General features: G+C 42.5%; 1 protein-coding gene across 6 annotated transcripts in view; it reads right to left on the bottom strand.

Annotated features, from left to right (window-relative positions):
• MAP3K4 (mitogen-activated protein kinase kinase kinase 4) overlaps nucleotides 1-14,469 on the bottom strand; it is a 379,054-nt gene that overhangs the window by 107,434 nt on the left and 257,151 nt on the right. For all 6 annotated transcript variants that reach the window (XM_069234493.1, XM_069234494.1, XM_069234496.1 and 3 more), the window contains one exon: nucleotides 8,075-8,208. In XM_069234493.1, coding sequence (XP_069090594.1) covers nucleotides 8,075-8,208 — 134 coding nt within the window. The remainder of the gene's footprint in view (nucleotides 1-8,074; nucleotides 8,209-14,469) is intronic.

The raw sequence follows: 14,469 nt of genomic DNA, 5'->3' as shown, positions 1-14,469 counted from the left end.
AGTCATTTTCTCCCCACCAGTACACACAAGCTGTGAGGCAGTGTGCATGTGCTGAGTGCGGGGTCCCCAGGGTGGCATATACATGCTGCAGCCCTTAGAGACCTTCCCTGGCTACCGAGCCCTTGGTTCCAGGGGTACCACTTACAAGGGACTTATCTGTGTGCCAGGGCTGGTGCCAATTGTGGAGACAAAGGTACAGTTTAGGGAAAGAACACTTGTGCTGGGGCCTGGTTAGCAGGGTCCCAGCACACTTTCAATCATAACTAGCATCAACAAAAACCTAGGGGGTAACTATGCCATGAGAGGCATTTCCCTACAAAGGTCATGTGACTTCTCTTGCATTTGTTGATGACCTTGTGCAACACTGGAATTGGGGGAAAAGCGTATGCAAACCTCCCTGTTCAGTTTATCGAAAGGGAATTCCCCAGAAACTGAGGGTGTGGTTGTCATGGAGGCAAGGTTTTCACATTTTGCGTTCTGAGGTGTTGCAAAGAAATCTATCACTGGTGTGCCCCAGTTCTGAAACAAAAAAAATTGTACCACTCTGATTGAGGTCTTTTCTAGTTGGGAAATGCTTTCCCTTTGAATCAACTTTAGTCTTGCTCTTCAGAAAAATTTCTCCTGCTCTGGTTCTGGAGATGATTTCTCTGTTTAATGAGAAACCAAGAGTGTACAGTTCTTTCATCACCATTACAATGTCCCGTTTGCATTTTTGGTAAGTGTGCTCTTACTAACCAATCGTTCAGGTATGGATATACATGTATACCCATTCTTCTGAGGTGTCCCGCTACTGCTACTTGACACTTTATGAATACTCTTGGTGCTGATTTTATTCCGAATGCTCCTACTTTGAATTGGTAATATTTTTTGTTTACCACAAATGTTAGATATTTTTTGTGCTTTGCATCCACTGGGTTATGCAAGTAACTATACTTTAAGTCTATAGTTGCCATGTAATCTCCTTTTCGCAATTGTGGAATAACTTCCTTAAGAGTTGTCATTTTGAACTTTTGTGTTTTATAAACTTGTTGATAAACCTGAGATCTAGGATTGGGCACAGGGATCCGTCTACCTTTGGTATTAGGAAATATGTTGAATAATTTCCCTAGTTGATTTCTTGATTTGGCACCAGTTCTATTGCTTCTTGACTAACAATTCTTCAACATCCTTGAGAAGTCAATTTATTTCATCCTTTGAATTACTCCATTTTTAGGGACCCCTTGTTGGTGGGTATTTGGATCAAATCTATGCAATACCCGAACTGTACTGTGTTTAAAACCCATTTGTCTGAAGTTATGTTCCTCCACTCTTGAAGCAAATTTTGCAATCTTCCACCAACTGCTGTGTTGTGATGGTAGTCAGATTATTTGCTGTTTTCTTTCACATATATTATTTTTGTGATATTGGTATAGCTGCAGTGCAGTCATGTGTTTGCAGGAGTTGTTCCTCCTCTTGCTGGTTGTTCTCTTCCTCTGGCTCTTTCCTAAGAGGAATTTCTTCCTTAGTGCTGGTACTGCCAACTTTGTTGTGAGGAAGTGGTCCTATGCCACTGATGAATCCTTCGTGAGAACTCCCCCAACTGGAAGTTATCCCTAGAGACCGGTCTTCTTGCAGAGAATGATCTCCTTCATGTTCCTCCTCCAAACTGCAATGCGCTCATGGCCTTTGCGGTTTCATTGTCCTTGTTTAGTTGAATGAGGCTTTCATCAACAGACTTTCCAAATAATTGCTGTTCATTAAAAGAAGAGTTTATTATATTTGCTTGGATCTCAGGTTTAAAACCTGAAATTCTCAGCCAACAGTGATGCCTTAGCGTAATCCAAATTAGCTGGTGACTAGACGTGTCCACCGCAACCAGGGCAGATTTTGAGCAAGAATTTGCTTTATTCTTTCTGCTTTCCACCATATGAGCGGCCATCTTTTTATGTTGCTCAGGGAGTTGTTTCATTAATTCTCCTATTTCCTCCCAATGCTGAAGTGTGTGTCTATTGAGCAAAACATTGGAATTGGCAATACACCAATGGTTTGTAGCACTCCATTTCCTCCTCTGACCAATCAGTACCATCCTTTTATTTATTTTTATCTGAGGTGACCCCAATGTCGAGGGAATATCAGCCCTTTTTCTAGCAACTGAAGTTATTATTGAGTCTGCTGGGACAGTACCTTTAATGTACGCTAGATCTTCTGAAGAGAACTTGTATTACTTTTCTGCTCTCAGTGTGACTGCTCTGCAAGTAGTTGGCTCTTTAAAGCTTCCCTGCCCTGATCAAGAATACTTGGACGTACTGGCAGATATTGATTCCTTGCCTGACTTGGCAGCAGTGTTTCTAAGAGGAAACATAAATCCAGTTTATCCTCTTCCAACTGTACATTAAACTTGCCTGCTGCATTTTTAATGACTGTGTTATACATGCCAATATCATCTGCGGGTGATGGTTTGGATGGAGAGGTCTCTACATCCTCTTCAGGAGAACCCCCCCTCTAAATCTTCCCACTGAGTTTCCATATATTCTCCTTCTGAAGGCTGAAACATTGCTTGATCTTCCTTCTCTTCATAAAACGGTTCTTCCTCTTGGGGCTCAGGAGTGTGAGGGGGTCAAATTTCCTCGACTTTTACCCCAGAAAACTCCTTCATCATCAAAGTCTTCTGTGGGATCCAGAATCCCCTCAGACGTTCGTCAAACTCTTTTTTCTTTTGTATCAGAGTGGCCATTTCGGCCTCAAGCCTTTGTTCTTCTTTTTGATGGCCTTCTCTTCCGGACTGGTCGACAAGTGTTTTCTAATCGACATCAAACTTTCCTTCGTTATCTGTTCTGACTGGGAGCTTAGATGACCAGTTTGTGAGTCATGGCTTTTTGACAACATGCGTCTTTTGCTCTTCTGTCTTTTGGCATGTTTTTTCGGGGTTTTCTCTCCACCGGAAACCCCCTCGAGGGCTCAGTTGGACTCCCTTTCATGGGGCATGCCTGTGGACGTTTCGACGTTGAGGCTCTCTTTTGTGTTTGCCAGTCTGATTTCTTTGACTCAGGTGTATTAGAGGAGGTTAGGGACTCTCTTACCTCCTTTTGGTTCTTCTTCTTTTACCTCGATGATTACACACTCACCCTCTGAAGTTTCCCCTTAAGCTACCTCTGTAACATTTTCCTCCCTGTCGGTGGAAAGGCCAGATCTCAAAGGGACAATGTTGATTTTTGGCCTCTCAATGTGTGATGGGCCATCCTTTGTTTCTATCTCACCATAGGCATCTTCGACGCAAACGCTGAGCAGGCGATACAATCTTCACTCAGGTGGTCAAAAGGAAGACAAAGATTACACACGGGATGCATGTCTTTCTGCGCGTATTTGTGATGACATTTCTTGCAGAATTGGAAAGGTGTTTTCTCCATTACTCCACATGGCCCATTCGCCAATCCAGGCATTCTCTGCAGTCTGTTGAGGTAGAGAAAATAAAAACCCGCTCCTTCTTTCTACGTTTTTTGTCCGCTCCCAGTCAATGATGTTGAATTCTCTTACTTGATAGGTTTTGCAGAAAGTTTTTCCTTGAGTTGGCGATGTCTCTACCAAAACATCCAGACCCAATGACGGAAAAAAGTGTATCTAAAGATGGTGAACTAAGGTGGGAACATCGGGAGGAAGTACGATGACATCACAAGGAGACACCAAATCGAGGTTTTGACGATGCCCACCAAGAAAGAACAAGTGAAAAAAGAAGACAGACTAAAAATTTGGTAAAATAGTAGAAAAGTCTGGACCCAACCACTAGATGGCGGAATAATGCACAGCCTGTGAATCCAGAAAAGATTCATGCTGCAAAACACATTCCGTTATTAAAGGATGTCAGGGACCCTTTGTCAGAGACTCTCCCAATGCCTGATTAAGAATGCAAAGGAAGTGTGGGATGCCCCTGATAGACACCTACCAGAGACCCCCATGCCCTGATCTTTTAGCCAACTGCAAAATCCAATCTCTGAGCAAGATACTGCCTGTGTGCTAAGGTAATGTTAAATATAGCTGTGCTTTTGTCCTAGCTGAAGGGCAGGAAGGAGTTTAGGGTCAGTTCATGATGATATTAAAGAGGGAACTTCACTGAAGACCAGAAGTTAAGACAGTAGAGAACACATAGGGCGCCCAAACAGTAAGACAACAAAATGATATTAGCAACTGAGGCTCAACAGCATAGTTGAAAACCTCACCAATAGATTACTCTCCAGAACCTACCAAAATGGATTGTTTCAGATATTGTGGGGGAAAGAGACTAGAGACTATTGGAGAAATGACTCTTAAATCTAGTAGGATGTCTCTGAATTATTCACATTCTCAAGCTGACCAGAGGACCAACTGCACTCAAGAGATTAGCAGGTTCAAAGCCTTCTAAAACCATTACGCCAAGAGGAAGAAAGTTCTGTTAAAATGGAACTATACAAGTTGAGGTATCAGAACCTGACTCACAGAGGTAAATGCCTTCTTTAACACAGCTTGTAGCTAAGCTCCAGTGAAAGAGCTTCTGCCCAAGGGTTAGAGAAGGTTGCCAGTTTGTTCAATGGGATGCCAAGCTGGAAAAGCAGATGAAAGCTAGACCCAGTGAGTACAGAAACATCTCTGTGGAGGAGGGACCTCATTAACTGCGGGTACATGTGACGCTGACACCAATGGTAGACCATTACCTTATTAAGGTCATTAGAAAGGCAGGTACACTACCTTTAACCACAACCAAGAAGAAAGGGGGTCATAGAAAACGGAAGAAGGTAAGAAAAGCTCTGGCTTCTCTGCATAGTAAGATCAGCTCAACTTGGGTAGTTCTCACATCACAGGAGTCATTACGGGCACAGCCTGGATCAGTGCGAGACTCAGGATCGAACACCCTCAGGCCCTCCTAGCTCTCCTGTCAGTAAACAGATCAGCCCCTGTGAGAAGTAAAAACAAGCACATCCATAGTAGTATCTATCCACTGGCAAATGAATGGAATACATCACATCATGTGCTTCTTGGATGAGGGTGCATACAGAGGACAAAGGTGCCATAGAGAACCTCCTCCTTTATGTTCTGACACAAATTGTCAGATGGCATGTTCTAGATCACTAGTATAATAATCATGAGACCGTGCAGATAACTTAAAGAGCAAGATTATAGATCCAATGGGCAATTATTCATTAATGCTTCTCAGCTCTTATCTCGCATGTGTGATGGTGTAAATGCCTACAGTTGAGACAGTCATGGCAGGAGCACAGCCACTGGTGCGATCAGTTTAAATATTAACGTATTACGGGAGCACAAGGCCATGGGGAAAACCTCAAAGGACTCCAGAAATACTGGCATCAGTCCATGCTAAGGCATTGACCAGTTTAGTCCATGAACATGGGTAATTTGGGACACATTTAAAGCATTACTGGAGACTTAGCTTTTGAAGTTTCTTCAGAGGTACTTTATCCAGAACACGTAAGCTTTGAAGACAACTTGGTATCAAGACTGGTAGACTTAGGTCCCCCTCGCTATGGAACAGTTGTTTCTTTAACATGATAGCAGCATGACAGTCCTCTGGTCCTAGTTGTGTGACACTTCAATTTACTTAAGTGATATCCACACTGTTTGTGGTTTGATTGACACTTTTTTAGATTGTCAACAGGCAATGTCCAAGAAGGACAAGTCTCCAAGTTCAGGGGTCTGTGAAAATAAAATGACATAGCTCAAAGTGCTGTGGCCTCTTCTACTTTGTTGGTACTCAAGAATGTTCTGCACTGTGTTAAAACTAAAAATGAAAGACCACTGATCAGACTGGTTTAGTGCCCCATAAAAGACAGCAAAACAGAATCACACAATGAATAGTTTCACCAGAGGTGTGCTACAAACACAAAATATGCAAGTAAGGTAGGTAAAAGGGTTTTGCAGGAAAGGCATTTTTTTAAATTGGAAATTAATGGCAAAGGCAAATGGATAGAAAAATACATGGAGGTCGAGGTGGGGGAATGTGCGTTAGAAGACAGAAGATATGCATCACAAGGATGGCCTAGCAAAGTGCAGTCCACAAGCTGACGCCATATCGAAATGCTTCAAAAGATAAACAAAATGGCTGAGGTACAGGAGATAGCTGCTCAAAGAGTGGTAAACGTGTCAATTCTCAAAAATAGATCTATTGCTCTGCAAACTATGTTCCTGTGCCTTACCTGATGACATGGGACATCACGTGTCTTGGGAGGGACGGTGGAATTTAACAGTTGTTTAAATGCAATTAGCTGGATATTGCATTGCAATGACTAGAACCAGGATGAAGGCCTTATGAGCCCGACTTTGCACATATTGTATGCAGTACTGATTATAAAACCTTCAATAAAATCTGTTTAAAAAATGGGATATCACGTGTCTTTAAATACTGGGGACAAAACATACCAGTATGATTTTTTTAAGTGCAGAAGGACTGCACACAATTACAGAAATAGCCATTTTAATGCCACTCAGAAACCCATAAGAGGAACATGAATGTCAAGAAAATGGCACAGCAATATTTAAACATAATATTGTTAAATAAGCCATACCTCAGGAGCTGATTTGTTTGGGTTAGGTGGGGATACTTAGAGCCCAGGACTTTCTAGGTGGACCCTGATGTCAGACTTTCAATACACAGAGTGGTGATACTAATAGGAGTTTCCAATGCAAGGACCCTAATTAGTCACTTGCATGGGAAAGAAATGTGTGGTTTGAAGACGCAACAGAACAATCCACATGGCCTCTAATCCACTATCCAGAATTACAGAAAAGGTAATTAGCCTAAAGCAAGTATTGTGAGGTAAAGCTCTTGCAGTGGCTCCTTACTGAACTAATTCTCATTGAACCTTCATCACTGAGATTCACAAAATGCAAGTTTGGTTGCTCCAAAGGTACTGTATCCTACATCATGAAATTCCAGATGGGTTGAATGATCTCTGTGAATCTAAAGGAATTGGGATAAACAATTAAGTTCTCACTAGCAAACAGCACACCCAAAGGATCCATGAAATAGGTTGGGCTGTGTCTCATTTATGTAGCTCAACTTCCAAAACCAATATTAATCCCTGTCTGCAGATCAGTGGGACCTAGGTACCCTTAAGATTTGGGGGGGGTCATTTAGAGTTTGATTGAGGACAACCACCACTGTAAATCGGCAGCGCTCCCATCCTGTCTAACTTACATTTCAACCCACTCTATTTAGAGTCTGGGAAGAACTGGACTTCTGGTGATGGAGCCGCAACTGACTCCACTTTTGAAAACCTCTAACCTAACCTGGCAGTGGGCTGTGAGGCCATAGTGACGCTCGCCCTGCACGGAAGTGGTGGACAGGGAACTTGCTTAACACCCCCCCAGACAAGGAGAACATTCAATGTGGGTCAGGGTCATTGATTTTCTGTTGTTCACTAATATACTCCTACTTTGGAAATTTACTCTTGGAAAACAAAAAAACACTTTACCAAGCTTTACTGCCTTCATTGGGCTGCTGCAGCAGTGGATCTACTGTAGGCAGCCAAGGTCTCAGCCTATTTGTAGGGGGGTCAGTAAGTATGGTGGGCAGTCTTCCTGGCTTGAAAGACAGGTCAACACTCTCAAAAAAGCCCTCTTGTAACTAGCCTGAGGCTTGCAGATGTAAGGTCAGCCACTGTGTACTAGGACCAATCCTACTTGTATCTAGCAGTCCCTCAAGTGCTGTTAGAATGAACATACAAATTCATGCAAGTCCAATTTAGAGTTAAAGTCTAAGTGGCACTGAATGAAAAGAAGGATCAATGCCACAACAACTGAGGGTATCTTTTATATACATTTGCATCATGAGACACAGATGTCAAACAAGTTGCAACTGTCTTTGTGTTTCACATAATATAAAATATTGTGGATCAAGAAGTTATTCAACATGCAGCAATCAAAGTGTTTGAAATGAAGTTACAAAAAAAAGTTGAAAAGAATGAAAGAAAACCTGCCCTTACATAGTGTTTCACATATCACTTTTGTGCATCAGAAATTCAGCCCTCACCATGTTTCAGTTTAAACATATTCTCATCAGGCTCAGCTATGCACATGCTATTTCCTTGGAGGAACTGTGACTCATTACCTGGGTCTGGTACCTCGGCCACTCTCACACTTAGTAAGCACATAATTCATCCATTTTCGCGCAAAACTAATATATCGGTCTCCAATCTTCTGTCGAAATTCTCCAGACATGAGACGAACAGCTTCCTTATGATACTGAAAGAAAGCCAATGTAAGTGTTAGAATAATGAACACAAATGCATAACTAACACTATCCACAGGATATGTAACATGCTAAGAACTTTGGAGTGTAATATGGAATGCCAAACATACACTGGTTTCAGCCAACAGAAGGTACAGATCATTTTCAATTTTCTGTTTGTATGAGAGAGAGAAATCAAAATATCTTGTACTTTTGCATGAATAAAGCACTTTTTCAAAGGATGACACATGAACCGTAAAGGCTGCCTCAAAACGCCAGATACAATGGAATAGGGTCACTTTATCAAAGGAAAAAAATGGTGGACCTTCCAGAGTTAGAGAAATTTAATGAAAAATATTCTGAAGAGTATGTCTTTCTGCATATTTATGTATATTACTCATTTGTGAATTCCACACTTACCTCTGCAAACTGACAGGAAGCCACCACCAACTCGGAACATCCTAAGCCTTGACATGAGAATCGTGGGAGTCTAATCCAACTACAAACTGCACATGGACTAATGCATCGGTAGTACCTAAGTTCTGCATTGCTCTATACGACATTACAAGGATATAGTCAAATGGTGATGTGAATGACAGGACAGCCACTGAAGAAAAGTAAAATTTGGGGTAATGTGGTCCCTAAAGCCATAGTCCCCGGCATCCCAATTCAACACATGTGGCAAACTGATGGTGGCACTGTGTGGTCAAGAGGGAACATGCAAGGCTTTTCAGCACTCCATTTATCCTCTATAGTGTTCCTGTAAACTAATCAAAAGATAGATTTACAGTCCTTCTCTTCTAATATGGCACCCTAAAGTTGCCACCTTTTGTTGCATTATGGAACTACTCTCCATGTGGGCATACAATATACAGTGAATTACAGTAATCTTTACTTGAAAGTATAACTACCTTTATAGTCTCCCCCACACTTCACTATCCAGAAAAAGGCCTTGACTACTACCTACAGCTATTTATTGTCACATTCCGATCTCGTCAGATAATGATATTTTTCTCAGTGGGTGAATGTAGTGGAGTATTACCAAATGAAATACCAAATGAACGATGCCAAAGAAATGGCAATGACCACAAACACAGTCTTCCACAGTAGCATTCCTTTCACCTTTGCCCTGTCAAAGTCTAACATGGAGTTTCATTCACCTTTGAATGTCAACCAGGCAATCAGATATAATAGCGTCCATTCCAGTCCCCACCTTTGTTACCAGCTGTGTATCATCAGCATAGCCCTGGGAACTCAGCTTGTGTTTCCTGAATACAACCGCACGTGTTTGTGTGTACATAGTGGAGGTGGGGAAAATGCAATCTTTTAAAATAGCAAAGTGCCCTGGGTTGTATGTTTTCTGGTGACATTGCCATCATGTTTTCAGTTAGGTTTTCCTTGTTTAGCATTACATAGATTGTAGGTCATAAAATATTTATTTGCACAACACCTTCCAGAGACTTTTCCGACTGGAAGTGTTTTAATTCACACCCACCTCCTCATTAAAACATTGTTAGAAATCAAGCTTAGCTTTTTCCCCTTTCTTTCAAAACATGGTGACCTTCCCAGAAGCTTAACAGAAATGTGAAAACTATGTTAACATGGAAGCAATATATATATTAAGTGGTCTTCAAATGGGGATGTTCTACTCACAGTTTAGGCCTTTGCCAGCTGGAAAGGAGCTGGTGTCCACGTCAACCAAGCACATTAGTAAATGAGGAGCCAAGCTATCAAGTGTCACCCATGTGTTATTTCTGAATGCAGAACTTGAAAGTTTCTATATCCAGACGGATTCCCCATGTAAATCACCTTAGTTTTGCTCTTTCATAACCAGATTAACACAAAAGATGGCACAATCCCTCTCAGTGCCACTAAGATGGTTAATATACTGTAAACAGAATGAAACGAAGAAACACACCTCTTGCTCATCAGGTAAGTAAGTAAGCAATCATTAAAGACTTCCTCTTCTTAATGACTTCTTACGACATTTTGCCATGATGCCTTTGCAGCATGATCATTCAAAGCTACCGAACTGCTCCCAAAGATCTACTAGTGAACGTGTTATGCATAGTCTTAGAATTAAAAGACCAAAGAGGGAGAAAAGGAATCCATTTCACACAAATTCTTTCAAATTAACATCCACAAAAAGGAAATTATAAATGGTTTGATCACTTACCAGTAATTGCATAACGTCAAGTCCATTTCTCGTCTTCATTAATTGCTTACTAAGGCTCCTGCACCTCTGAGAAACACATCTTAGACACATAAGCCTCCTCATTTCCTACTTATTTACTAAGCCCACACAAATAAAGTAGGAATGGATCAACAGGGTGAAAGGGAGGGTGTAATTCATCAAGGTGAGAGAGGGACTCTGAGTAATGCAACTACCGGTAAGTAATTAAAGCATTTTCCCCTTGACTATCTCATCTTGACGACCTACTTATTGAGCTATATCCAAGCTAACAAAAACCAGACCAACTGTACATTTCTGCTAAAAAAAAATATTTTTTATTCTAGAAAGTCTACACTTTTACTTCACAGCGGAATGTACATTTGAACCCAAAACCTCCTCCACCTCAGAGGCCTTGAACTACCTTGTAGGGCTTAATAAATGTTGAATGAGTTGCCCAGGAGGCCGCTCGACCAATTTCCTTTTAAGATGCCCACTGAAATTCTGCCAAAAAAGGCAGACATTCTCCTAGTAAACCTTCCTTGAACAACCAATTGACAGGGCACCCACACTTCTTGTAAGCTAGAGAAATTACAGATCTGGCCCATCTGATCAGGTCCTGCTTTAAAGGCTTTAAATCCCTCTTAGTTGATCCAAAATTCATGAACAGAGGAAGACAACTTAAAGTCAGCCACCCTATACAGATAAACCAGTGTTGCTCTTCTTACATCCAAAGAATGTAAAATGATCTCTTTAGGAGACTGAGGAACAGGAAAGAAGACTGGTAAAATAACATTCTGCTGCATGTGGAACAAGGAGTTAACTTTAGGAATAAATGAAGCACCTGGGTCCAAAACAATCATATCCATCAAATACCATAAAGAATGGAACCTTGCATGACAGTGCACCCAATTCACGCAGCCTCCTAGCCTAACTGAGGGCTACTAGGTAGTACTCTTTCCAGGTAAGGGTCCTGATGTCAGCTGAGTGAAGTGGCTCAATGGATGGATATTTCAAAACCTGCTAAATCAATGGGAGATCCAACATGGCACAGAGTGGAGGGAAAGTACGAAAGATATTAGCAAAATCATTGAACAACATTTACACCAGCCCCAAGTCCACTTCTAAATTACATCAAGGCGTCCTGAACGTTTTATTGCCACCCATTGGATTCTAAGGGTAGAATAACTAAGATCCAGGGAGAACCCATTCCGGAGAAAATCCAGAATCTGTGGAAGCAAAGCAGAAAGAGGGAGCAACTGCTTCTTTAAACACCACTTCCTAAAGGATGCCCATTTTCTTGAATAAGACAATCTAGTGGACGGTCTTCTCTCGGTCCGATGACACAGAATATGATAAACTCCTGGATTGAGGCTCTACACTTTCAACTCCCAGGACTTCACCCTGAGTCTTATTAGCAAGTCACTCTGAAGACTGGTAAAGCTAGAGGGGATAGGAGAGTTGGCAGGAATCACTTCTGACCCATAGTCATTACTACCACAAGATGAAACCAGGACAAGCATGGCCAGGTTGGAGCCATCAGGATCACCTGAGCTCACTCTTTCCTCACACTGATCAGGAAGTGGTAGGTCAAAGGGAATGGAGGGAAAGTGTTGGACCGGACATCCTTGGGCTGTCTTACCCCAACGTTTTGCCTGCCTCCCTCCGTTTTTCTGATGTTGATTTCTTGGTTTAAGGACTGCACACTTTACAGCAGCTGGCAAGTGCTAAAGTGTTTGTGCTTTCTTCCCTAAAAATGGTAACATTGGCTCCTACCCAATTGGTATATTTAATTTACCTAAAAGTCCCTAGTAAAGTGCACTATATGTGCCCAGGGTCTGTAAATTAAATGCTAGCAGTGGGCCTGCAGCACTGATTGTGCCACCCACAAAACTATGCCTCCGGCCTGCCATTGCAGGGCCTGCCTATGCAGTTTTACTGCCTTCTAAACTTCACATTTAAACCCTTTGCCAAGACTTAAACTACCCTTTTATTTCATAGATGTCACCCCTCAGGTAGATCCTATGTGTCCCACAGGGCACGGAGTAATGTATCTAAAAGGCAGGACATGTTCTTGTAAGCTTTACACGTCCTGGTAGTGAAAAACTCCCAAAGTCGTTTTCCACTATTGTGACGCCTGCTCCTCTCATAGGCCAGCACTGGGAATTCCCTTATAAACTTTTAGGAGGTAATTTCTGATCTGAAAGGAGTGGCATTGTCATGTTCAGCATGTTTGGAATGGTAGTGAGAAATCCGGCTCACTGGTAAAGTTGGATTTAACATTACTATTTTAGAAATGACACTTTTAGAAAGTAAGCAGTTCTCTGCTTTCTGTGCCTTACAGCTTGTCTTCAATCCACGTCTTGTCTGTGCTGGGTGACAGCTCCCCTTGTGCATTCCATTCAGATGGCGATAAACATAGGAGACACAGCTGAATCTGAATACTGATGGCTCTATCTGCCCAGGAAGGGTGGAGGGGCTCTCACAGTTCAAAGGGTAGTGGCCTGACCCCACACAAAGGACTGATAACCCCCCACCCCCCACAGATCTCCTGGCAGACAGAACTGGGCTGAAAGGGGAATTGGCACACTTCAAAACCACTCTTTGAAGTCTCCTCCACTTAACAAGCACATTTGGGTGTAAGTACTGGGTCTCTGACCCCATCAGATCAGACACTTCTGGACCTACAACTGGACCATGTCAGAAGGACTGTGGTGCTGCCCAAAGTACTCTACTGGACTGCTTTTCTGCTTGCTCCTCTGCTGTTTGCTGCTCCTTGACTCTGCTGGAAGGACTCTGCCTTCCCAACTCAAGTGATCTTCAAGGGCTTGTTTGCTTGTTTCCTGTTCACAAATCTCAGGGACATCAAAGACTTGAACCATCTGCACCTGGACTTTATAAGCTGTGTGTCTGCCCTGCCTTGGAAGTGGGACTAAGGTGCTCTACCTTTTGTGGTGTTAATCGGAACTGTCGCAAAGCAACAAGAAGCCTGGCCAAGCAGCTGCCAGCCTCACCAAACTCAACGCTGGGCGGAGCAAAGCCCTGCCCAGCCTCACTGAGCAGCTGCCAGCCCATTGGAGCCGACAAACAGCAACGCATATCTCAGGATTTACATATTGGATTTTTGTCATTTTGGTATTTATTTATAAAATCATGATCTATTTTTCTAACCTGGTGAGGTGTTTTCACTGAGTTACTGCATGAGGTATTGCACAAATACTTTATACATTGCCTTCTAAATTAAGCCTGCTGGCTCTGTGCCAAGATACCGGATGGTGAGCACAGGATAATTTAGGTTGCATTGTGACTTACTCTGACTAGGACTGTGGTGTCCCTACTTGGATAGGGTGCACACCTCAGACAACTGGAGACCCAATTTCTAACAGAAAGCATACAAAAGAACCCACAGCCATCGAAAAGAAGGAGCATCTATGCCACAAGAACTGACTTCTCTTGTCCGTTAACAAAACTGAGGAAGCTGGGAAATGTGAAGAGTCACAAAAAGATACAGAGCTGGGTACCCCAACCTCTGACAAATCCTAATGCAGTAGTTCCCAACCTGTGATCCGGGGACCGCTGGGAGTCCGCAAAGCCTTCTCAGGAGGTCCGTGACTGCTTAGAAAATTAAAACATATTAACAGATTAGGTCCCCATCTTTCAGTAATGACTCAATGGGGGGGGGTCCCCGGATTCCAATAATGATTCAGTGAGGGGTCCCTGGGTTCCAGTAATGTTAAAGTGTGGGTCCACAGAAGTCGAAAGGTTGGGAACCACTGTCCTAAGGAATGACTTGGGAGAGGGAATCTCACTACTCAAGCTCTTGGGTATTGAAAATTTAGAGTCCTCTGGATGTAACCTACCCTGAGAGAGACGATATTGGACTTGGCCCCGGAGTAGATTTGTCACGAAATTGTTGAAGGTAAGGGAGGTCTTTTCCCCCTATTGATGGTTGATGTACAATTTTGCTGACAAATTGTCTGTTCTGGCTATGACAATTCTGTGGAGGAAAGGGAAGAAAATGCCCAGAGGCAAATGGCCTCCAGTTATCTTCAACTGAAAAACGTGATTCTTTGCCCCAATACCAATAGCCCCTGGATCTACTGTG

The sequence above is a fragment of the Pleurodeles waltl genome, chromosome 5 (genome assembly GCF_031143425.1).
Source record: "Pleurodeles waltl isolate 20211129_DDA chromosome 5, aPleWal1.hap1.20221129, whole genome shotgun sequence".
NCBI lineage: Eukaryota > Metazoa > Chordata > Amphibia > Caudata > Salamandridae > Pleurodeles > Pleurodeles waltl.
Note: the sequence above shows the minus strand (reverse complement) of the source record. Positions and strands in the feature narration are given on the sequence as shown.